General features: G+C 38.9%; 1 protein-coding gene across 2 annotated transcripts in view; it reads right to left on the bottom strand.

Annotated features, from left to right (window-relative positions):
• The window catches only part of smg7 (SMG7 nonsense mediated mRNA decay factor), a 52,999-nt gene that overhangs the window by 20,187 nt on the left and 6,681 nt on the right, over positions 1-26,131 (bottom strand). For both annotated transcript variants that reach the window (XM_023818827.2, XM_023818828.2), the window contains 16 exons: positions 23,205-23,236; positions 21,647-21,764; positions 21,276-21,408; positions 20,989-21,160; positions 20,805-20,876; positions 19,537-19,687; positions 18,173-18,308; positions 16,638-16,800; positions 8,513-8,669; positions 8,047-8,117; positions 7,563-7,623; positions 7,344-7,460; positions 6,029-6,437; positions 5,596-5,737; positions 4,664-4,998; positions 2,412-2,768 (listed from right to left, as the gene is read on the bottom strand). In XM_023818827.2, coding sequence (XP_023674595.1) covers positions 2,412-2,768; positions 4,664-4,998; positions 5,596-5,737; positions 6,029-6,437; positions 7,344-7,460; positions 7,563-7,623; positions 8,047-8,117; positions 8,513-8,669; positions 16,638-16,800; positions 18,173-18,308; positions 19,537-19,687; positions 20,805-20,876; positions 20,989-21,160; positions 21,276-21,408; positions 21,647-21,764; positions 23,205-23,236 — 2,626 coding nt within the window. The remainder of the gene's footprint in view (positions 1-2,411; positions 2,769-4,663; positions 4,999-5,595; positions 5,738-6,028; positions 6,438-7,343; positions 7,461-7,562; positions 7,624-8,046; positions 8,118-8,512; positions 8,670-16,637; positions 16,801-18,172; positions 18,309-19,536; positions 19,688-20,804; positions 20,877-20,988; positions 21,161-21,275; positions 21,409-21,646; positions 21,765-23,204; positions 23,237-26,131) is intronic.

Here is a 26,131-nt window from a genome sequence, read left to right as displayed (position 1 = left end):
ATGGCTTCCAAAACGATAAAGATCTTATCCCAACATTACCCCTGTCCTGCCCCGATCGTCCGCTCCTTTCCGTGTGCCACATTCCCCCCTCATTAACCTTGTGTGGGATCCCCATGTGATCAGCTGTTTCTGGTTATTGTCATTAGTCCTCTGTATTAAGTCCGCGTTTCAGTTTGTTTCCCCAGTCCGGTCATTGGGTGCGTTCGACTTGCTTACAGTGCTGGCTTAAAGCAACGGATTCTGATCCTGACGCAATGCATTGCGGTTAGATGCATTGCGACCTCTCACCCGGCTGCACAAACTGGAACCGCCTCCGTGACGACACACCTTTGCCCTTATTGGCTGAAGTTTAGTTACACGTATGACGTTTGTATCCCAGGCAGTTCCGATGCGTAATCTGCTATTTCTCCCGAATATCACGTAAAGCCGCGAGAACTGTTTTTCAGTTAATTTACCTGGTAAAATAAAGTTTAAATAAATGACATAAATGCTCTAATAGTACATGTAAGTTAGTGGTTTATTTATTGTTAGTTACTGTAATGTTGCGCTGCTTTATTTGGTTAATCGTCCAGTCTGTGAAAAAGGCATTCAAGTAAGAATTGCATTGTAGTATGACTCATTTCCTGGCGCGTACAATTTATATTAGGTCAGTGTTCATGGTTCAACTTCTGATATTCAGATCGAGTTCTAGGTCAAACTGGTTTGTTCGACTTTCAAGAAATTCGAGTTCTAGTGAGTTTGAGAACCGAGGTACCACTGTAATTTGAAATTTTAACAATTCTTATAAAAGAATTAAATATTTAATGGGGTGTTCTAATTTTTTCACGACTGCATAATAATACAGTCACTTTACAATGTTCCAGTTGCTAGCGACCCAGCAGTTTTTTGGCAAATAAATGACCATACAGCAATAATTTTTAAGGCTGTTTTGCCTTAAATTTATAGTAAATTATCGCAGATGAAGAGTATATGGCATAATCTGAATCATATGACCGTTATATGACGATGCAAAAAAATAATAATAAATAATGATAAATAAATTAGAAATGAGATGCAACTAGAAACTGTTCTTAGTGTTCAGGAATGACATATTCAGTAAAAGTTTGCAGTTAGTTACCTGGGGTTTGATTTTTATATATGTTCACACTGATTATATTTGTCTCACTGTCAACAATCCACTTAAGTCCATTTAAAACAGTAAACCATTCATTGATAGTTGTGTAAAGATGGGTTTCTATTCGTGGTACAAATGCTCTCTTATTACGCTGTTTTAGGTTTATTTTGTTAAGTTGTTCATAAGAAAATGCGTTTTGTCACACTCCTGAAATCAGGGTTTATGGAGATAGATAGATAATTTTTCACATTTTTGTAAAGCGTTTACTTTTAAAATTTATTTGGGTGGAGTGGTTCCTTTAAAATGACTTAATCAGAACCTCCTAAACAATGCTTTCAAAGTACAGTGGTACCTCATAACTCGAAGTTAATCCGTTCAGAACTCCGGATCGAATCCTATAAAGTTAGAGTTCTCATCGAATTTTCCCCATAATTTTCCCCGATACCCTGACGTCTGCGCCTTTGTCTCCGTTCCGTCCCCGCTCGGCACGGCAATATTATAATTAAATGTATTAATGGTTTATTATAAATATTAAAATAATTAATAAGTTCTAATGAGTTCGAGAACTGAGGTACCACTGTAATCGGCTATTGGTATTGGCCACACTTTTCCTTATTGGTGCATCATTAATTGTAATGCTTTGGACAAAATGATTAAAATTTGACAAGTCATCATAAATACTTTGGATGTTCCTAATGGGAAGGAGAGGAACAAGATGGCTGACATGTGTGACCAGGGACAAAATATCACATCACTGACTGTACCTCCGAAAGTACAAACAAGATTAACTCGTGACAAATTTAACTCAACACACAAACTACTGGAAACCCGTTTAAAAGTAAAGTGATTCACTTAAAATAGCGCTAGACAAAACTCCACCAACCCTATCTTAACAATCGTGATACGCTAACTGGCCTCCTGTCATATGCAGCCTCTGCTTTCGCTGTATAAATAATGTGCAATCACAAAAAATTCAGCTGTCCAAGAAAAGGAGACCGGAAGAAGTTAAGAGAAGGGGATGAAAGATAATAGTTGCTTTGGCAAAAAAAGGGTTACTTGCAAAGCACAAAGAGGACAGGAATTAACAGGGAGAGATTTATGCCTCATTGAAGCCTCTGGCTAGTACATTTTCTGTTCATATCAGTTGAGTGGTAAGATAAGGCTTTTCTCTCGAAACAACAATGGATATCTATCAGAAGGGCAGCAACATGTGATTCCTGTGACAAGCTGCTCAACACCTTGGGCCACCGTTTGAAAATTTATTGGGGTCGAATTGTATAATACCAGAATGTCATACCTCAAAAGATGGTATTCGGGATCCGCTGTCCGGGTCGGGGCAGAAGACGCCTGCCTGGCGTTTGACTGGCCGATCACCAGCCACCTGATGGCTCATCATTGGCTGGTTGTCTGTCATGCGGTAGGCAGATTCCCAGTAGAAATCCTTGACAGGATCGGGAAACGTCATCTTCTTGTCCAAACTGCTGGGCTGTGGAGGCTGCAGGGGGACTGGCTGCAGTGGATTCTCGAAGAGCTTCAGGGGGTCCTGGGCTGGCATGAAGAATGGCTGCTTGACAGGTATCTGCATCTTCCGGAAGGACGGCTGCAGCTGGTGCTGGTTCCACAGCTGGCCAGATGGCTCTGAAACCTGGATGTACTGGTTCAGAATGGACAGACAGACATATAAAGGTATATTATAATAAAGGTAAAGGTATATGCCAGCAACCACAAGAGTTAAAATGCACCTAAAGTATGTTTCTGTAACCACAACTGCCCCTCCTACAGTCCCCCCCACCTTCTCCCGTTGACCCTTTGAAATATTTTTAAACTTGTGACCACTTCGGGATGAGAGGTTGTGTAAATGGCCGGCTGCAGCCAATAGTTACGAGTCTGCTACTTTGCTACTTGATGAACAGATGGAAACTGCTACAAGATGACTGAGACAAGTGCTGGGAAATTTTATATATATAGTGCGATCGGTGGGGATTCCCCGTTTCTACATTGCTGTGGTGACAAGCAGGCGGTGGGAATGCAGCGATTGGGGTGTCGACTTACAGGTAGGAATATCCATTCATTTGTGTTCTTCGGGATTTAGGTGATGACTAAGGGAATTTGACGACTTACAAGCGGCGATTTACACAAGGACTTTTAAAGGAAACATCATTAGGAAAAATCGTGACTTTTACTTGAGCGTCGACTTGTGCACATTGACGAGTTACAAGCCGGTGACTTAGACCAGTTTTACTGTATATACATATATATGTATATATTTATTTATATATATATGCGCTAGGGATGTAACGGTATTGTAAATACCGTCGTACCGCAATAGCAAATTTTTTCGATACTACCGTGGTCGCATGACTCTATAAAACGATAGGTCTTCTGAGAAATGTTTGCTCAGGCGAATGGAGCGAACGGGAGGTAGCGGGAACTACAATTCCCATCAGCCCAGGCGTGGTCATCATCCTTTGCGGTCTGTTGTCGCTACAGATCCAGTAATGCGGAAATGGCGGGTGCTGCTAGTAGCGGCGAAGGAAAAGAGATGGAAATACTAAATTGAAACTTTATATTTTTTTACATGGTTTAATTTTTTGTTATTAAAATTGAAAAATTTAAGTTCCTGTTTCAAAGTTTACAGATAGATGGCTAATTTGTATGCCATTGATATGTTCAGTGTTCATGTAAACTGTTTAATAAACACTTCTGGCATTTTTTTCAAGTCTCTTCATTAGTTTTGTTTTTCCTGTAAATGATTCAATAAATACCGTACCGTGCCATTCATACCGAGGTATACCGAGGTACCGTGAAGTTTTGATACCGTTACATCCCTAATATGCGCCCATAACTTCTGGGAGGGCTCCGGACCCCCCGCGACCCGGAAGGATAGGCGGGTTGGAAAAAAATGGATGGATGTCACTAATGGAGAACTGTGATTTTATGTATAGATATGTGACTGTTAAAAGCCATCACAAACATATTTATCAAACACTGAAAAAGGTACCGCTATAATAGAACGTTCTCTCTCTCTATTTTGTTTTTAACTTTTTTCAGATATTTGACTTCTGAAGAGATATAGTAAAGACATACATCTAAAACAACGTTTTTATACATTCCACAACCATTCCTGGGCATAATGTACGCTTCTTTGTGTTTCGGGTGGTTCTTTGGGGCGCTTTCAATGGACCCTTTTATTTTTTAATGATTATGCTCTATGGGAGGGGAACTTGCTATTTCATATCTGAGATTGATTTTCGTAGGTGAATACAAGAGAAGGGCAAAACAGCCATCACCCCGCCCCCACTTGGTCGCTGAAATCTACTGAGGAATTGTAAAACTGAATTAAAAAATAAAATTGTACTATGATGCTCAAAAACAAAGCTAAACTGATTTAATATAATATAATATGCTGAGGAAGACAAGGGAAAAACAGGGAAATCTGGTCTCAGCAATGTATAAAAGAAAAGAAAAAGAAAAAAGACTGATGGATGGGATTCGGTGCCCTCTAGAGGGCGTGAATGGCCCAGCAGCTGGGGTGAGCCACAAATATACCTGCTGCACTGTGGGATGGTGAGGGGGGCTCTTGCCCTGCTGGGCCGATATGGGTTTAGTAGGCGACTGCTGCTGCTGCTGCGCCTGGGGCTGGCCCTGTGGCTGCTGGCCTTGCTGCTGCTGGGGGCTCTGGCTGAGAGCTCCTGGACCGGAGGGCCGCTGCTGACTGTAGGGGATGTGCGATGGCTTCCCGGCCGGCATCTGGTTGCCACTCTGAGCGTGGGAGGCGGCCTGCAGGAACGGGCCTGGTACTGACACCCCAGTGGAGAAGGTGAAGCCTGGGCTCATGGAGAACGCCACGGGAGGGGGGATGACATAGGCTGGAGGGGGGAAGCCTGCAATGATGGGGGGGGGGGGGGGTTGGAGGGTCGCAGTGAAAGAGCCAAGTCTGTGATTTTATTTAAAACAATGACACTTTTTAAAACAATTTAAAACAATTATTTACAATTTAAAACTATTTAAAACAATGATTAACGGTACTCATGCACCAATGCACAGAAATTGCTTTAGCATTGATTAAAAAATTTTACAGACGTGAAAACCCCTGTGTCAATAAAAATGTGATCAGAGGGTCTCTTAGCAGTGCTAAATTATTCATATAAAAGCAGAGATCTAAGAATTGTGGCTGGACTTTTTTTAATTTCCTTTTAAACACCTATGAAACCATGAATCCGGATAAAGGCTTTGATGCACAACCTTCCTAGACCCAGAATTATTTGCGCCTCCACCAGCTACCGTAATTCAGTGGGAATCATACATGGTTGCTCACCACGAGGTGCATCTTGGTTTGCCTAGTGAGGCACTTATGATTCAGTATTTTTCAGAATGTGGAATGAGGCAGAATTTCGGAACAGACTCACTAGTTATGAAAGGACAGTGTGAGGAGGATTGTTACCATTAACCAGTAGTCGGCGAAAAGCAAGTTGTTGTACCTTGTCTGCTGGGAAGAGGAGGGAATGCCCCAGGGTGATGGATGGGAATGAATTGGGAGGAGGTGGTTGTCTGTGTCTGCGTTACTGGAGTCTTCCGGAACTCGGACACTGGTGTCTTTGTGATCTCTGGCTGGCTTTTTACCTACAAACACACAGATGAAAGGGAAAGGGATAATGATTGTTAGGAAACAATGTATGTATGTATGTATGAATAATAATAATAATAATAATAATAATAATAATAATGATAATAACCAACAATAATAATACTTTCTCAAAAACAATTTCCTGTCCTGTCTGAGCACCTATGTGCTATAAAAGGTAAAACAGCTTCACACAACTCATCTGAGCCTAAAATGCAAATAAAGGAACACAGAGAAAATGTACAAGCAGCAGGAACCAAAAAGCTGGAATAAAAGGACAGGCTCCCAACCTGCTTCCCAGCATCTGAAGGCTTCTCATGGTTGTTTTTCTTTGCTTCATTCTTTCGCTTGTCTTTCTTCTGCTCATTCTTGTTCGGGGTACCATTGCCTTTGCCGTAATCCCTTCGCTCCTTCACTACCTCCTTCTGGTGGTGACCTCGGGCCGTCTCTCGGCTAGGGTCCCTGGGCTTGATGTTCTCTTTGAAAGTCACCACGGGCCTTTCACTGCACTCTGTGCCAGGGCTCCTGCCCATGGACAGAACAGGCTTAAGCGCAGGGCCGTCTTCATGAGACACCGGCTCGCTGTTGGAAGACTCCTGGAGCACTGGACCATCTTTCTCCTGTGGCTCCTGGATGACCATTTCCGGGACATCGGTCAAAAACAGGATCAGGCCTTCATTGATTTGGTACTGGATCAACCTAAAGGAAGAAGAGATAGATGTTAAAATTCCAACCACAAACTCAATAGTGTTGGGAACAGACCATTGCTGCACAAGCTATTAAGCATAAAGAAAAGACAGATCCATCTGAAGTCCCCCGAATTTGTCCACTAGTAAGTCAGAGCAAAACCAGGCCTAGTCCGTATGAAGCTTTTCACCAGAAAAGCAATGAGCCAAAATTGGCTGTGGAGCCATTCCTGTTTTCAGCAAGGGCCATAATGGGTACTGTGTCCCAAAAATAGCCCATGCAATGTGTTGACAACAGTGATAGAACTACATTCTGCCAGGCAGCATTTTACACATTACAGCTCACTAGTCATTTTGGTTCAACAGGAGAAAACAGCTTTGCAGGGTTTAATTCTAGCTGTGTTTTTTGTATGATGACCAGTCCTAGTCTTGAGACTAAAAAATGCTATTGGAATGAAAATAATCCCCGGACAGCCCCAACACTCCTTACCCAATCTGCTTCCCAATTTGGTCCTCGGGGACCCATAAAGAGGCCACATTTTTGCTTCCTACCAGCTCCGGGTAGGGAGAAAAAATGTGGACTGTCTGGCAGGAAGTAGGGAGGGAGCAAACACGTGGACCGTCTGTGCACAATGACCAGACTGAGAAACATCCTTGCCCCACACACACCCTCCAACCTCTACAATTTCTCAAAAACATGAAACCAGAAACTGGAAAACACACAGCTCTGCTACTAACTCTAACAATTTTTACTTTCCTATTATTATTATTATTATTATTATTATTATTATTATTATTCAACAACATAATGAAACACACCAAAGATGGCATCTAGATCATCAATACAGAGAACACTTTGAGGACTCATTCTCTTAGCGATGTGATTTTAAGCTGGCAGAGGAAAGTGCGGCCGTTTTACCCGGGCTGGTTGTCTGCCACCCACTTGCCGAGGTTGATAAGCCTCTGGTGACGAGCCCGGCTGGGCAGACCTTTGTCTCCATTGATGGATTGGTGCCCTTTCGAAAAATCCAGGGCTCTAGATTCAGAAAAAGGCCATAAGACCAAGGCAGACATATACATCAGCACTCAGCATACAAACATGAGAAAGGCAGAAATGGTTTGAATATAAACTGCATACCGTAGAGCCGGCCTGAGAGCCAAGAACCCCTGCAGCTCAAACTCCTCTGGAAGCGGTAAGACTAAAGAAAGGGCAGGTAGAACATGCTTATGACTGTCAAACCACAGGGACAACGTGCTTATGGCTGTCAAACCACACACTTTACGCAGTGCAGTTTGGTTAAACGAGAATAGTCTGAGGTTGGAACACTATTTATCTATATTTATCACAAATGCATTACCTTTTGATGGTAAGTGTATGCAAAAAAAACAACAATGACCAAGCTGTTTGTTCCAAATAGCATTGACAAGATGGAACCCTGTGTTCTTTACATAGCCAACAGACACTACAGTAAACTACAGTTATCTACTGGTATTAACCATTATTAGCTATATTTTATGCACTAATTACAGGACTGTAAAGGCTGCTCATTATGATTAGTTCCCAGATGTTTATACTTTAATAATCTATATACTAACCAAAAGCAACACATATTGAAACATACCTGACGGACAGGAGACATCATCTTCCTTTGGCTGAAAACTGTTCAGTATTGCAACCAGCCACGACCAAATACTGTAGTATAATGAGAAATACTGATGTTGGTAAAAACGGGGAAAAAATCTTGTATTCACCTACCAAAATATCATCTCATATATGAAATAGCAAGTATTACCTGGAATGCATGGAATCCACTCAAGAAGTGGACTTCAAATTCAAAGTTTCTGAATAATATTTGGTGAATTTTAAGTAATTCAGAAACCAATGCTATTTTGCATTCTTTTCCTATAACATAACCTTTATGTTCTCGTACAATAGAGGGAAATTAAGTTCCAGGCCAAAGACGCAGTACATTAACACAACCTGGACAGTAAACAATAAAGAGCATTTGAAAAGTTTGCAAACAAATGCATGGAGAGAGTGACACAGGTAACAGGACTTCAGAGGTGACACAAGGACAAAATACTCACTACTGCTTCTTGTCCACAGGGCTCTCGTTAAACACTCTGGGCCGCAGTTTGAGCCAATCCAGGGACACCTTGATAGCTGGGAGAGGGCACTCGCCCAGAATCTCCACACTGTTCTTATTCAGTACTGCCCTGCTGCACATGACGCCCAGGAAGGACACTAGGGCGGAGGGGGGGAAGCAGCAGGCACATGCAGAATGATGCTTCAGCAGTTTGCAGGCAAAGAATTTTAAATTTACATTCACAAGTTTAACAATTTTAGGAACACCACTCATAACACAACAGGAATAAAGGCTGAAAACAAAGACGGCCAGAAATTATTACCAAAAGGACTGAGTGACGTGTGTAAGGCACCAACACACTGCTTTTTTAACCTCCTTGTGTTACCTGAAAATTGAACCTCTATCAATGTTATGGTTAAAACTAGGACGGTGGCTCTCAAACTTATTTGTATTGCGACCCTATATCAAGTATAGGTTTAAATTAATGCTATGATTAAGCACGCAATGCACTCTGCACATTTGTCACAGAAAAAAATAAAATCGCTTTTCAACATGGCTTTCCATTTTCTAACCCACATTACAAATCGATGCCTATAGCACAAATCTGAATTTTCATTTAAGCATCTGTGGTTTATCTTGTTGGATTGGTTGAGTGTTCACTAGTTTTGCACTAAGCATGTGCAGACCCAAGATCTGTTTACATAGGTTAATTCTAGGATTGGGGCTGGGAAATCTGATCGTGGATCAGCACAGAAGCTTGCTGTATTTAAAATGCTTACATTTCCAACTCTGCTTGGCACCCTTTCTGAACTTGCTGCGATTGCGACTCAAATTGGGGTCGTGACCTATGGGTTGAGAATCACTGAACTAGGGCATATCCCCCTGGTGCTTCAGATTTTTCCAAAGCAGGAGAACAGATCTCAAACTTCACAGCAAAATCTTCCTACACTAATGCTTAACTATTTTGTAGAAATTATTTTTAAGCTAGAGCAAATGGTTTCTTATCCTAACCTTAGATTACAACTGTTGAACTGTAGATGAAATCTCAATTCACTGCACAGTAAAGTATCAATATCATTAAAGTATAAAATGAATGATAATGCTTTACATTAACTGCACCTTCATAATGCTTTTATATTGCATTCATAAAACTTTCAGTACACCTTCATAATGTATTCATTAACTATTGATAAAACATTCATAAACATCATGTATGTATACCTTAACATCCTAACATCCCTTAACAGCTTTAGTATACATTAATAACAAATATTATGTAATAACAACACACATTATAATTGTATAATCATGTAATGTTTGTTATTAATGTATATTAAAGCTGTTAAGGGATGTTAGGATGTTAAGGTGTACTTGCATGCTGCTTATGAATGTTCTATGAATGCATTATGAAGGTGCACTGAATGTTCTATGAATGCATAATGAATGCATTATGAAGATGAACTTAATGTAAAGCGTTACCAAATGAATTAGTCTAACTTGCTTATACACAAGTTGCAACCATTATCAATACTTTTTCTAAAGTGAAGAATTTCATGCATCTGGGTTTTTTGGTTAGTATAAAATCAGACAATGTAAATGAATTACAAAGAAGTGTTCAGAGTTTTAAGTATTTGGTCATTGTGTGCACACAGTACAGAATGCCAGGTCAGACAGGCATTGTGTCTAAGTCTCTGACTGTGTATTAAGGTTTTCTTCAAATTGTGTATTTTATACTTTACTGCCACCTATAGGACTGGAGTATGAAAAACTTGTCTGTGAAAACTTTTCACATTATCCGGATACAAATTTGGTCTGGCTCCAGACTTTGATAAAGGAATTATTTTACATTCAATAATGTAGAAATTACCAGCTGAACTAGCCTAATGTGACAAAAATGCCAAATGACAAAGTAACTCATTTCACAGAATAGGTTAACATGTTCTCATTCGACATCTAAAATAAATGAAATAAACTCAAACAAAACACTATATCCACACATGCCAGAAAATACTCCTTACTTCTCAAAACTGACTAGATTCACATTTGAGTGTGATTATGAAAAGCTTTGCTAATCAATTAAACTTTAATTACAGCAGCCCATTTAACTGAGTGTGGAAACCACCCCTGTTCATTTGTGGCGTTATATATTTTTGCTCACCTTTCAGTGATACCCCTCAATCTAAAGGCCAGATTTAAAATACAGTGGTACCTCAGAACTCAAACTTAATCCGTTCAGAACTCCGGATCGAATCCTAAAAAGTTCAAGTTGTGATCGAATTTTCCCCATAAGAAATAATGGAAAACCAATTAATTGGTTCCCGGCCACAAAAAATTACCCCTAAATGTGTTTTTTTTTTAGCATTTAAACAAAATGAACTGGATAAAACAATAGCATATACTGTACTAAACACATCTAAGCACATTTATCAAAACAGTAATTTGTAATTTTTTTTCAAAATGGTTGGTTCGACTTTTAAGAAATTCGAGTTCTAATGAGTTTGAGAACTGAGGTACCACGGTAACTACCAATACCCTGGACATGATTTGAGGTTAAATTTATATATTAAAAAGAATCAACAAGTTTAGGGAAGCTTAGATGTCCATCTGTCCATCGATACACAAGACTTACTTACGATGGGATGCCAGTAAAAGTGCACACACATTGGGCAACTTATGGAGCTTTTCCACTACCACCAAGAACTGTGCCGTACCCATGCCAAACTGTGAAGAAACAGCTTTCCATTGTAAATTACGTGAGCTATACCCAATCCATAACCATGCTGACATAGTCCTACTTACTAGCAGATCCTAAAGCGTGACTAAACCAAACTGGTTGTGTCACTCACCACCATTGATTGGTCGAAATGCATGAAGACAAAGATCTGTTTTGATATGTATGATTGATAGCATTGCAATTTACTGATGCATTCATGAGAACTTGAAATTTCCTACTAACTATTTGAAAAAGTACTTAAGAATGGCTGAACGGAATGAATTTGTAATGCATATTTACATAAGCTTCTAATAATTCCGCTAGCGTTCGATGCTAACATAACAGTGATTTTTACAAATGTGCTAGCAGAAATTAGCACACAGTAAATTCGGATGTACATCGTGTGAACAGTAAACAAGCGTCTCTTTGGTTTTATGTCACTGTCACTCTCCAAACCTGGAAACGTCTTTACTGAGCCGACCCTTCTGCAGTGGAAAATTGAAGCAAGCAGGAATTGCACTGCAACTAGTGCCTCTGCAGTACGGGTCGGTACGGCCTGGTTCCCGCGATTAAGCTGATCCCCCAATTAGAGACAAAACGGCAGTTAAACGAGGAGCCAGAGGAAAGCCATGCAACGTGGAGAACATCCGACAGCTGGGGTGATGTAACAGTTCCAGCCGCTAAGCCACAGTCCCACCAATCCAAGTATTTCTATGCAAAATTCAAGCATTATAAAATACTCAGCAACCTGATAAACACTAAGCTAGAACTATTTTTAATCAAATGGAATAAATTTTAATTATGAAATCACAGCAAGCAGCACAGTCTCTTCTCACATACCCCCATCTTGCTCTCTATGACACACAGACACACATGTGGGTGAGAGCGAGTTTGGCAGCGAAGCCATGAATGACAGGGAAACAGGGGGAAGTTACACTAAGGACTGTAAGGCACACATGGTGGGTAATTACACAATGACTAAGAAGTGAGGATCGGGCAAGGACCGAGTACAACCACAGTTAAAGGCACACAGGATAACCGTATACACAACACAAGAACTTACACTAAAAAATACAAATACAGGCTATAAACAAGACATACACGGGGCTATATACACACGCTCGCGAGGCATGCCGGGACATGCCGATACCGCCGGTGCTTCAGTATTATAGCGCATTTGAATTATTCATAGTTCGGTAATTTAATTTGTACAGTACTGTAATTTGAAGACCGCTTGAAACAGCTGTACTGTATTTTGAAAGAGTCAAAATTCTGACAATAGCAATGCTGTCCATTCTATTAGCTTATATTCACGTAATAAATATATGAATGTCAGATGGTAATCTGCCTGAGACATAAAGAAAAAGGAAAAAAAAAAAGTTATAACGATCATCCGCTTTAAGCGATCTATTTCAACCAGACAGACGTGATAACTAAAAGCAGTTACCACTGTAGTTGTCTAAACCTGAATCCTCTGACTTTAGCTTGCAAGTTGGGGTTGTTTCTTCAATGTAGAACTTGTGAGCATGGAAATAACTTCATCAGTTTGTTTGGAATCAAAATAATAATCTTCACACCTGATGCTCATGCTCCTTTATTGTAAATCAACCTGGGGGTCCACGGAGAAGGATCACAGAGTGTGTTTCGTTTTTCGGTATTAATAGCTAGTTGACACTTCACTGCAAACATTAAAAGGGGGATCCCCTGGGTCCTTGATGATCACGTATTAGCCGAATGGTAAGGGCCCTCCAGCTCTTCTGAAAACCCCTATTTTAAATAATAAGGCCTATCATCCCACACCACACATTCAGATAATCCTTAGGGACTGGCTCAGTGGGTTACTTGGTACCCTCACACCCACAGGATTGTAGAATGTAGAATTTGAATCTTCACCCCACGGGTGCATGACTTTCCTGCGACAGTCCAATTAAATTGTCCGTAATGTTTACGCATGAGGCTTGTAATGGAGTAAGATGTCATTATGGGAGTCCTCTGCCTTGTGCTTCTGGCGATAGGCACCAGGCAAATCCTATGTGATAGTGGGAGAGGGATGGATGCAAAATGGTTTATAGCCTCAATCCATGAAGACAGACAAAGCTAGCTGAAGGTTAAATTCAGAAGAGAGACTGATTGCAGGGATGTACTGAGCCAACATCAAAGATTGGAATTAAGGTCGATTCAGGATTTTTTTTTTTATTAATCGGTATTGGCTACCAAAGCCCTATATATTTCATTTCTCATGTCTACATAATTTACATCACTTGTGCAGATAGTAAGGTCACAGTCACAGTAAGCCTGAGGCACATGGCTTGAAACTACAAACTGTCAGCCATGTGGAAATTCTTTAAACTGGAAAATCTAAATAAACCAACGGCTACCTGAAATGTTTGCAATGGCATCCTTTTCAGAGGAGGTAGCAAAAACATCCTTTGATACAAACCCAATCAGGCACTTGTAAAAACATCTTCAGGAAGTATACTGCTGCACCATGCTCTGTATTTTTTTAGATAATATTTGTGTTGCACAGTTCTAATATGAAGCTGAAAGCTGCTAATGTGAATACAGTACAGATCAGGTACACCTTAACGGAAATTAATTTTATTTTTATTTACTTGAGAGGATATTTATTTTGATTTACTTTTAAGTTAATTCGATTTTTTTTATAAGTCGGTTGCAGCAGTATTGACAGACTTTTTATTTAAGAAAGACAGTCTTTCTTTGTTCAGAAAACCACTGTTTAATAAAGAAAAGCAATTTATATTTTGTTTCTTTTACCCCCGCTGTACCAAAACCGTGACTTCAAAACCAAGGTACATACCAAACTGTGATTTTTTTGTACTGTAACACCCCTAACTCTTACTGTATGTGCATGTATATTTAAATAAAGGGTTCTTGCAGGTTTCAGTAAGTTAAATTTAAGACCTTTTTAAGACCTTTTTAGACATTCGAATGATACCAGAAATTCTCATATTTTATGCCACTCATATGCTTAGCCCAACATCCACATATCATATGTGTTTACAAAGTGCGTTTTAATAAGTTCACATGTGTTTAAAGCATGTAGGAGTGGTATTTAAAGGCTTAAACTATAAAAAAAAGTTTATGTATATGGTCTTTCAATATCGCGGATTTTCACCTATCGCTGAGGGTCTGGAATGTAGATCGGGTGAACGAGGGTTTATTAGAAGGGAGACAAAACAGGAACATCGAAGAAGCGCAAGACGGACGTCAATGACCGGACTGGGGAAAACATATCTAACGCAGACTTAAATACATTAGACTAATGAAAACAACTAGAAACAGCTGATAAACACGGGGGTTCCACATGGGGTTAACAAGGGGGTGTGGGACACGGGAGGAGCGGACGAGCGGGGCAGGACATACTGCACTTTTATTCAAATAAGTTTTTTTCATCTCTATTTTGCTTTTTTTTGTCTTGGTGTAACTTTTTAAAATCTTGTTTTTATAAAGCACATTAAATAACCCCTGTGTGTGATAACAAAAACTTGCCTTGCCTTACCATAAGGAGACCGAGAAACGTTCTCCTCAAGACCTAACGAACAACTAAAAACTATATGCTGGAAACTAAGACATTCACAAGGTAACTCCATGAAAAGCTCTGTAAAAGTAGAAATGTGTTTATTTTATAAGATAACGTGAGCCAACTGGCTAGTAGTTGCCTTTTAGCTGAAACTTCACTCCAGTCAGAGAAAAAAGTTACTAACGCACTACATCAAAACATTTACATTGCAATAATGTATAGCATGAAATAAACTTGTAACTATATCATTCAGTAATACAGATAGTACCGTTCATATTGGCCTCAAGAACTAAGTTAGCGCTTGATTCCCCTGCACTTCCTGTTGTGGCTGAGCGTGCACCTGAGGTCAGTGGCTGAAAGTGCACGTTCTGCAGCCAGACCCTTCTCAAACTGTTGTTTGTTTGCCTAGCTGCAGTGATCACACAATGGTATTTGTAGATTTATTACCATGCAGACACCAGTGCAGACCAGAAAACACAACCAACAGATTAGTTTTACAGCGTTTTACTATTTTATTTTCTGCGTACAACGCTTTTTGGGAATGAACGGAGGTAAGAATTTTAAGACTTGGGTAAATTAAATTTAAGACCTAGGATGAAAATCTGGGCATTTTTAAGACATTTTAAGGCCTTAAATTTAACTTTATGAATTTTAGACTTTTTAAGACCCCGCGGGAACCCTGTAAATATTTAAAAAGAAAATTTAAAAGATCAGGTGGGGACTCAGTAGATATAAATACTGAATGGATCGGATCAAGGTACCAAAAATGAGGATCAGGACTTCCATAACTAATTGTGTTTCATCCAGCTTCAGCTAAACCCTAGGGGCACTATTACACTGTACCAAGTACAATACTTTTGTAACAGTACTTTTGGTACTTTCCCTTTTCCATTGGTCGAGTACCAGTACCAGAAGTGCCAAACCAACTGGGGTACTTCTTTGGTATGGAGGGGACTTGAAAAGCTTTCTTTGTCAATTGGTTATGCAAATAGCCTGCCACTGAAAAGGAATTCATAACCGTTTTCAAGGTGCCGTGGATCTCAGAGACCAACAATAAACAAAAATGCGATCTGGTCAGAAGAACAGATACAACAAAAAGCTCACAACTGCAGGACAAGAAATTTAAAAAGTGTTTGATATACTAGAACAGCATGCATATAGTGTATATAGCATATAGCATGCTGTCTTTGCAATATGATTTTGTTATAATAAATATTGGGTTTTTTATAAAGCAAAAAGAAGTTCGGCATATAATTCTCAGAAAATTTTAACCGCAACGATGAAAATGATTATGATTGGATCAGAGAATGCATGCAGCACTCATGCAAAAGAAGCAGAGTTAAACTTTAAACTGATTTTTAAACATATATTAGATAATCTATAAAAGGAATAATAAGTAAAAACTGCAAAACTAGTGAAGGTTTTCTTTCTATGATAGAGTAAAGATGTTTTAGCAAAACAAACTCCATGCGCTATAATGAAATGAGGCTATTTGCGCTATAAACTCAGGAGGCTATTTGGAGGGCAGGGGCAAAAAAATAAAAAGGCACTTATTTCATGACATGTGCCACCCACCCCCCCCCCCCCAAAAAAAAAATATCCGTTCAGAATTGAAAACAGCCTGTTCTTAATCTCTTACTAGCGACGCAGGAATTGCATTTGCAATTCAAAATACCCCGCCTCACGTTGTGATGTCATTCGGTGCCGGTGAAAACGGTTACGCCAGTGAAAACTCAACACCTTGAAGTACTTAAACTATATGCACCGAACCTGGTGAGGTGGAAAAGCAGTCTTCAGAGTTCAAGCACAAATAGGGCGATAACTCAACAACAGCAGAAAAGGAACATTCTTCTAAAAAAGCAGGGTACATACTGAAGAGTGCGAGGAGCTGGACCCAGCTGATCTGCTCATCAGGGCTGAAGTTCTGCTCATCTGCCTCACTGCCATAGTCCCTCAGGTGATGGAGGCCAAACAGATTAATGACCGTGATGTGGACGAGCTGCTGAGAGCTGAATGCTTTCTGAAGAATCAACGTCTACCACAACAATCAGGGGGAAAACAAGTGTTACTGTAATTCTATGAAACTATGTTCTCAAGGCTACTCAAATGCTTTAAGTTTACAGATGGTGTCATCATTTTGGGCAATTTGAGAAACAAATCGGAACAGGTCAGCGACACATGCTGTTTTTATAATGTACTGTCATTCCTGAGTGTTAATCCATATGCTGACACCCAAATTAAAAAGGTATCAAAAGACAAAAACATATCACATTACACATTAAGAGGTAACACATTACTTGATGGGGCACAAATATTTGGTAATAACTCAGTTACTACTGAAGTACAAATCATGAACAAATATAGTTGCTACTTAAGATATGTCACAAATCATTAATGACAAACAGATATGAGATCGGCATTTAACTTCTGTTATTCATGACTTGCTGTTTCAGTAGTACCTTCAGCAGTTCATAAAGGGTTACAGAATTAACAGATATGGTAAGAAACATAGTAACTGCTTGAGATAAAAGATGCGTCACAATTCATTAATGATGAATTAACATGAGATCAGTATGTAACTAAGACTAACAAACTAAGTTTGTTGTTAGTTAATACATAACTAATAGCACAGTACATTATTTGTGCCCAGTCAAATAAAGTGTTACCCATTAAGGAAATATGAAGACTACCAAAGCTGAACTACTAGTTGTTTGCCCAACAGCGTGAAACCATTTCATTTATTCAGCAGCATGAACAGAAATTCTGAATTAGCATGGATGGACAAAAAGTATGATTTCTAAAACTACGTAAATATTCTAAATAAGGTACAAAACAGCAAATGGACCTTTTGGTGGTATTTTTTTTAATCGTATCCTATATGCCAGTGTTTCTGAAATTGGTCCTTTTTGAAGCAAAAAAAAACGTTTGGAGGTCCCTGAAGACCGATTTGAGAAACACTGTTATATGCAACACCAGGACTGCAATTCAAAATAAACCAGACCTAAACTCAGGAGGCTATTTGGAGGGCAGGGGCAAAAAAATAAAAAGGACTTATTTCATGACATGTGCCACCCACCCCCCCCCCCAAAAAAAAAAAAAAAAAAAAAAACGTGTAGAATGGTACAGTTTGGTGAAGTAGTCCCTTATTAAGATTGTTCAACTAATGTTTGTGGACTATAGAGGCAACCTAGATATCACACTTTCATATACATGGGAACACAGAGGTACATTATCTACTTTTATGGCATGTACAGGGAACTGCTTCTTGTAGTACGGCACTGTATCTCATTTTCTTAATTGGAACGGCACCCTCCGTTTCTAAACTAGTTAGTAATACCAGCTAAGTAGCTAAAGAAGTACCATTAATATTTGAAATTATGTGATTTCATTTAGAGAAAAAAAAGAACCTGAAATTGATCTTCCAGCCTCTCCCTCAGGCCACTGAGCTTCTCGAGGCTCCTACTCAAGTAGATGTGGCCATGAAATTTGATGAAGGCTTTGATGAAATCAGAAACGCTCCATTTGGTTTTCACCTCATCGCGGCTAAAATGGTGGGGGGAGACAAATGACCAGATATTTAATTTTCAGTATTTGGAAGTGTCACTTTAAAATTTCAGTGCAACTGAAAGGCATCAATGATAGGCAATTCCTATACATTTAATACAATTATATTTTCAGATCAAAGTGAAACTTAAAATGCACTGTAGTTTACCATTGATTACACATTTGACTTATGTCAGTAGCTATTCCACAGTTACTACACATGAGGCTTATGAGTTTGTACCTAATACTTTTTCACATCTGTGAGCCAAAAATGCACAATATAATTTACATGAAATTATCCACAAATATTTCAGTGATAACTCTGCATGGATTTCTCAAGATAAAGATGTATCAGCTGAGTTCTCTTTTAAGGTATATTTCTTATTTGGTGTCAAACAAGGCTTCATCTACATGGGTAGACACTGAAAGATCTTCATTGAGGTATCCACTTAAGCAATGGCTCTTTTTCAAAAGCTTTGGACATATAAAAAAGTTGTAATAACCCTGTTAAAATCAATACTGTTAGAGTATGGCAGTCAGTCAGGTAGTTAAAAGGAAGATCCAAATCAACATCGACCTTTACAGCTATTCTGAACTCTGACTTCCTGCCTAGAGTAACAGATTCTGGCTTTGGACTGTGGTGTAAAAATAGCACAATTAGGCTACATGACTTATTCTGTCATTCAACAATCTGATGTCATTCGAACAGACGGTGGGAAAGTATTCACTCACCAGACAGGAATTCTTTAGATTTTTATGACTTACTCTGAGCAGTGGTGTTCTTAATGGTTAGGGAAGCGAACTTGTAATTGAAAGATTGCTGGTTCGAATCCCCGACCAGCAAGGCACCACTGAGGTACCCTGAGCAAGGTACCGTCCCCAAGTACTGCTGCCCAGGTACTGAATTAGCTACCCCCTGCTATGTCACGATGTCACATATGGGTTAAATGCAGAGGACACATTTCATTGTTGTGCATTGTGTCCTGTGTTGTGTCAACAATGACCACACTGATCGTCAAATTCTGAAGTATTAAACGGGAAGAATATTGCCAAAAAAATCCATATACATTTAAACTTGTGCAAAGTTAGGAGGGACATAAGAGTACATCATGATGCCTATGACAAAATGCTCTCGGATTAGACAGATGTAGAGCAAGGTCAAAATAATAAACACTTGGGGTAAAACCTTTGAGCAAATGGGGCAACGAGTGTTACCTCGCCATACTACCTTTCTAGGGCTTTGGAGAGGGCTTTCTGCAAGTTGGTTGAGGCAGCTGGAAAGGGGAATTTGACCGCGATGCTCCTGCAGTAGTAGAAAATCGTTGACAAATGGTCCCCTTTGGAGGAGGCAAGTATAGCCAACTGATTATAGGGCTGCCCTGTGTGAAATAGAAGGGGGTTAGAGGCCAAGTGAAGCAATGCAAAGATATGACAAAGGACAAGAACCCTTTAGGGCAGGGTTCCCCAAATCGGGTCTGAGAGGGCCGGAAGCCAGTACAGACTTCCCTGCTCAAACATCTTAATCAACTATCTGCCAGGTTTTGCGTCTGAACAGGGAAATCTGCCGACTGTGTCTGACTGTGGCCCTCCAGGACTGGAACTGGAGAACCCTGCTTTAAGTAAACTTTATTTAAACTACAGTGAGAGTTCTTTAATCCCATAGTAAGTTTCACATATCTAATCTGTGTTTCTCATTGCATGATTCATCTATTAAGGCACACTATTAGTTTGTTCATTTTCCATTTCAACAGAGACTGAAATTTACATTAAGCTGTATAAAATTACTTGGAATTTAATTCTGAGATACTAAAAAAAAACCAGTCATGCTCCAACTCGGCCATCCATCATTCTCAACTACATCTGGGACACGTCAAGAGAACTCCACAAGGCTTCATGGATCATTCTTTCCAAAAAGAATATCTGCAAAAGCTTTACAGTTCACAGCATATCAATTACAACACACTGTTGCATGAATGACTGTTCCCTCCCAAAACACAATTTCTTACCTATGTGAATATGTGATATGTAGAGTACAGAACAACAAAAATACACAACACAGAACTTAAAGGAAAAAGACATGTAATAGTTGTAACTCTGAAAAAAGGTACCTGGAACTGACTGAACTATTTTGATGGGGGGAAAAAAAACACTGATATTTGACATTTTTCTGTAACGAAAAATGAGTTGAAAAAGTACCCAAAATAATTCTTAGCCAAAAAGAGCTGGTTATTATATATTATCTAATAGAGTCTGTCAAATAAGTTGGTGGTTGTTGACTACAAGTTATGCCACCAGACTCAAAGCAGTGCCGTCAATTCACTTGCTTTTGCGCAATATAATCTCCACGGAATCCAAAATATTTGCATACATTGCAGAGCTTGGTAAATTTGATTGGTCAGCTCCAATCCAGCCTTGAGATTGACAGTTTAAAAAAAAAATGGCAATAACTGAGAAGGATTGATTGGGTATACGAATAAAATAAAATTCTACACTTACCATTTGAGGGTACAAGTTGAGCTGCATGTCTGTAATAGGACTCTGCCTGACTGGTTTGATTGCGATATCGTGCTTGAAAGACAAATAAAAAGCTGCTAGGAAAAAATATCAACACAGGCATCCATCTATTTCACAGTCTTCTCTGTGCAATTCATTTTCCTCAACAGAGTAGTCATTTCCTTACCAATGTCTCCAAGGTGCACAAGACAATGCTGGCAGATGTAGGAGCAAGAGCTTGGCTGGGGTTTGACAATGGCGCTGGTGTTGCTCTGTTTATTGCTAATAATCCCAAGTCGAGACGACTTCACCCGACAGGGTAAATCCACATTGAAGACAGTGCACAGTTCCTGTAGAAGCTGCAAAGAAACCAGGGAACAAGTAGTTCTGAAACGACTCGCTTTTAAAGCACAGGCTACACAAGGTTAGCAACGAACAATAACAATTAAGGATGTACAGGGTTTCAGGACTTACTTGCGTGTAGAATCCACTAGCTGCCTCAAGAAACAGGGATAAGTTGGCCTGTACTTCACTCCGGTTTGGGTTGCCTCTGTTCTTGGCTTGACTTTGTAGGGTTGTTATTTGATTCTTAAATGCATGATTCCACCTGAAAAAACAGAACAGATTGGGGGGAAAAGGATTGCTTGATGGATGAGTGGCCTGTATGAATTATATTGCAGAAAATAAGATGGCACTTCACAAAAAATGGTGATAGATTAGGCTTACGACATTTATAGAGGCTTTGATCAGCTATTATTAGTTTAAAAACTCTGTGCAAATAAAACATCACTATATGCACGAAAGGAAGACAAATTCTGCTTTATCATATTTTTAAAAAAGCTTACAGGTCTTGTTCCACTTTTTTATCTAAAGCGTACTCCAGATCTGTGACCAGCATCTTCTGATACACATCTTGCAGAGCCTGTCGAGATGTCCAGATGTCGGCTGGACCCAATTTTGAATCTGCCATAAATCAGAAAAAAAAAAGAATAAAAATTGAGAAAGGACAAATTTAAGTTCACATATTAGGAATGAAGAAACCGGGGTAGCAAGTGTTGACTGACAGTGTTCCAAGAACACAAAAAGAACGGAAGTTCTGAGGAACACACAGAACAAATACAAAGCATAGTCTTCTGCAATATAACCAAAATAATTTTTCAATATGGAAGAGTCATGGTATGCATAATTTCAACAATTTCCAAATGTGTAGCCAACATTTTAGCAAACAATAAAATAAACTTAAACACTTTAAAACAGTTAATAATTAGACAAATGCTTTTCAGCATTAGTGCTTTATAGGTGAGCAAAGCAACTGAAAAATGTATAACTGCCAGTTGATTTGTCAAGCATTAACTACAATATCACAGGTAGTCAAGCAACAGCTTACTGAGCTCTAATGATGCTGAAACTGAAACCTATTCCTTGGCAAAGTGTGTTACTCCTGTGAGAAACAGTAGCAAATAAGCTTTTAGTGACCATAAGAGTGTAACTGCCTGCTCCACAATGCTGGAGGGTATAGGAATCTCTTGTTAAATTAAGATATTTAATACACAAAAGTATCAATAAGGTTATTACTGATAATAAAAAGCAATTAATAACACGATGCCCCTGCAGATCAAAGTAAAATGACTGCCATATGAGAGGCAAGGACCAAATAATGATTCGAAACAGGTCAATTGATGACTAATGTTCTGCTGATTAGATTCTTTTTAAATATAATGTGTCACACTAAATGAAGTTATTTAATCCTGCATAATGTGCAGCACAAAAAAAAGTTTGTGAATGAGCAAAACAGGGGCTGTGAATCAGACTGAGTATAGCTGGAATTCTTTAATACTACAGATTTTTGGTGCAATGTGATGTATGTTTTCATGGTTTATATATGCATGTATATTGTATGTATATATATATATATATATATGACAGAAAGTACAATCTTTGATACTGCTGACACTCTCCTTTCCAAAAGGCAGTACAGACGCTCCTCTACTTAAGAACATAAGTCATTATTCAACATCATTTTAAGGGCATACGCAAGTACTCAGAACTAGGATGCCTGGAGTACGCAACTACACGGCGGGAGTAGCGGCCAGAAGTCATATTAGGCCGAATTGGCGCGCAGAAATAAATTTTGATGTTGCGGACAGGAAATGGGAGCCCAATGAACACAATTTGGACTTACAGTCCTCTTCGTTCGTATGTCTGAAAGTTAAGTAGAGGAGCGTCTATTTCTCTCCTAATATATCTCCTCAAACTGTCTCAAGGAAAGTAAAGAACCATGGAAAATATTAAACTTCAAAATTTCATTTAAGCGAAGGTTCAAATAAGGAATGATCAGGCCAACCCTTGATAGTATAAAGTATATTACCTATAAAACTTTAGAAAAATTACAGAAGAACATACCTGTCATGTCAGCCTTCAGCGCCTCAGCTTGCCTGTTTAGTAAACAAAAAATAAAGTAAAACAACCCATTTACAATTAACAGACAATCACTCAACAATAAAAAGTTCTCAATTTGACCCTGAGGTTACAGTGGAATGATCAGTCATTCTATTGTTTTGTCCTTGCCTTTTTTTCTTAACTTTCAAGGTACACACTACTCCACCCTTGAGCCAGTAGTGAACAATGAATAAGTAGCAACACCATCAAGGTTTTCTATTCCAAACAAGCTTCTAAGTTTATAGCCGTGTATCATAATCAAATCACACTAGGGATCTTAATGAGGTAGGACTGATCCCTCTTCTCTGCTGGTTTGCATATTACAATGTTAGGAATATATCGAGTATGGTTTTTACGGACATTAAAAATGTATATATAAACAATTTCGCAGTCATAAAAAAAAGTGAGATTTGTTGGTTATGTTACAAAAGGAACTTAATCTGATAAAGAAAAGAGAAACTGATATAATTAAGCTGGAATTATTAAAAAAATATATAAATTACCAGAAATAAAAATTTGACTCATACAATAAATCACAACAAAACTCAAATGACTAAGGGAGCAAAATGGAGAGAAATCTGGACAATTCATATTAAATGAACCAACATTAAAGAGAAAAGCAAAATTTAAACATGATCATGAACATAAAACTACACATTCCCTGATAACACTAAATCAAACACATTAGAGAGCCCATTAACATAAAAGGATACAGAAAAGGTTCTTTTGTCAATGTCAATCTCAACTGTTCCTGCTAAAACTTGCATGGGTCGAAACACGCTCAACTCTAACAATTCGGACCTCGAAAAGGTCAGTCGAGAAAAATCTAGCTGCAACTCGACTGAAAACTTGGAACACGACAAAACAAATCAGACCTGCTAAAACTTGTACGGATCAAGACACGTCTCCCTTTCCAAACAATAAACCCTCCATCCCTCCTCCTCCTCCTCACCTGACACTTTCAATATGCCATCAGCTCACCTCAATACAGGTAGAGTGCTCATTAATTATTATTACATGTTTATTGCTTTTGTGTGTGCTTTTTCATGTGTGTATTAGTTTGATATTGATTGTTAATGCTTTTTATCATTAGTTAGGCATAACTTGAAGCTCAAAATTGCATCATAGGCCAAACAGCTGATCAAGACATCATAGGAGGAAGTGAATTAGAATTTAGAAAATTAGAATTGGGTGATCAGTGATCATTGTTGACACACCATACCACACTAGGCACAACAACGAAATGCGGCCTCTGCATTTAACCCATATGTGACATCATGACATAGCAGGGGGCAGCTAATTCAGCACCCAGGGTGGTACCTTGCTTGTTGGGGATTCGAACCAGCAATCTTTAAATTACAAGTGCGCATCCCTAACCATTTGCAAAACAGAAGAGATTTCGCATGGGCAGTGGCTTCTAATAGGTCAAATGTTTGCATTAGGGCTGCAACAAATTACTATTTTGATAGTCAATTAATCTACTGATTACTGAAATGAATAATCATTGAGTTGGAACAATCTTCCATTTTCCAAATAACTTATTTGGTATCAGCTATCAGCTTTTACATTTAGACGGAGGCTGTTTCGTGCATTTGCTAACAATCAAGACAATAAAGTTGAATACTTTATTGAAAATTGCACTCTTAATGAACATTCCTGTGAAAAAGATTTTAAAAAATCCAATATCCATTTGTCCTGTTAAAATTTAAAACCAAGGATAAGCCATGTAGCAGCAAAAAAATATAACAAAACTACATCAGTTTCCCTAAATCAAGTAAACCAGACAATTCTTATAAATTTTAATTTTATATTTTAACAGTAAGGACAGAAATGTGCATTCTGTCCTTTGTGCATTCTGCTGTCCATCTACATTCTGTTCCAACTAAATTTTACAATCACAGTTATGCATTGTATTGGAGGAAAGCCATCATGTTAGGCTGTTTTACGGCAAAATTATACTTACACATGTACATGCTGAATCAATCCACATCACTGACACACAGACTCAACACTACTCAACTTTGTAGCCTATGCTGTATACCTGACATCAGTATAACAGTATAGGCTAATACAAAGCAGATCTCTCTCACCGTCACTACACCTGTCACTCACTCTCCGTCTCTCTCCCACACAGACACACACTCACTCTGTCATGTGCACGTGCACTCGCTGCAAAAAAATAAATAATTCTGGGATATTTATTATTTACGTGAGTCAGGGAGCTGCTACCAATATGCGGGAGACTCCTGGAACTTCCAGGACAGGTAGGATATCTTGTTGACAGTTGACAGCTAAGACTTAAAACCAACAATAATACTAAACACGTTTTATTTTAAATCTGAACATCAAGACGCTAGACAGACTGACTTAAGACAGCTATTTTGACCACCTTGCAACTCTACAACTCCAGCAAAACTCTCGATTTTGTCCGACAATGGAAATTTTTCTGCAAAAGTGAAATCGCTTGAAAAATCGTTAGGTGTAATGCTGGCATTATCCAAACCCATTAACAATTCAAGAGAATTTAGATTTCAAAATAGAAAATGTTACATGAAGTATGATGCCTTCTTTATTGTGAAAACCAAAATGATCTCACAGTTCAGCTCTGTAAGCCTTATGGACCAGTCTAAGTGTGTACCCAAACTAGGTGATCTGCACCGTGCCCAAGCACGTTTGATCCCCAAAGTCTAGGTTTTGCACATTTTATGTATCACTTGCCGTCTATTTGTGGATCATGTTTCAATTGTGACCTTGCTCCTCTTTATTTGTGGATTTTTGGCCAATTCCTACCGCAACTGATCTGTAGATATATGTGATCGTGATATATGTTGTTAGTATCCTAATGAGATACTTATTTCTTTATGGTGAGGTACTTTGTAAAAAGATAAGCA

Source organism: Paramormyrops kingsleyae, chromosome 21 (genome assembly GCF_048594095.1).
Source record: "Paramormyrops kingsleyae isolate MSU_618 chromosome 21, PKINGS_0.4, whole genome shotgun sequence".
In the NCBI taxonomy this organism is placed as follows: Eukaryota; Metazoa; Chordata; class Actinopteri; order Osteoglossiformes; family Mormyridae; genus Paramormyrops; species Paramormyrops kingsleyae.
Note: the sequence above shows the minus strand (reverse complement) of the source record. Positions and strands in the feature narration are given on the sequence as shown.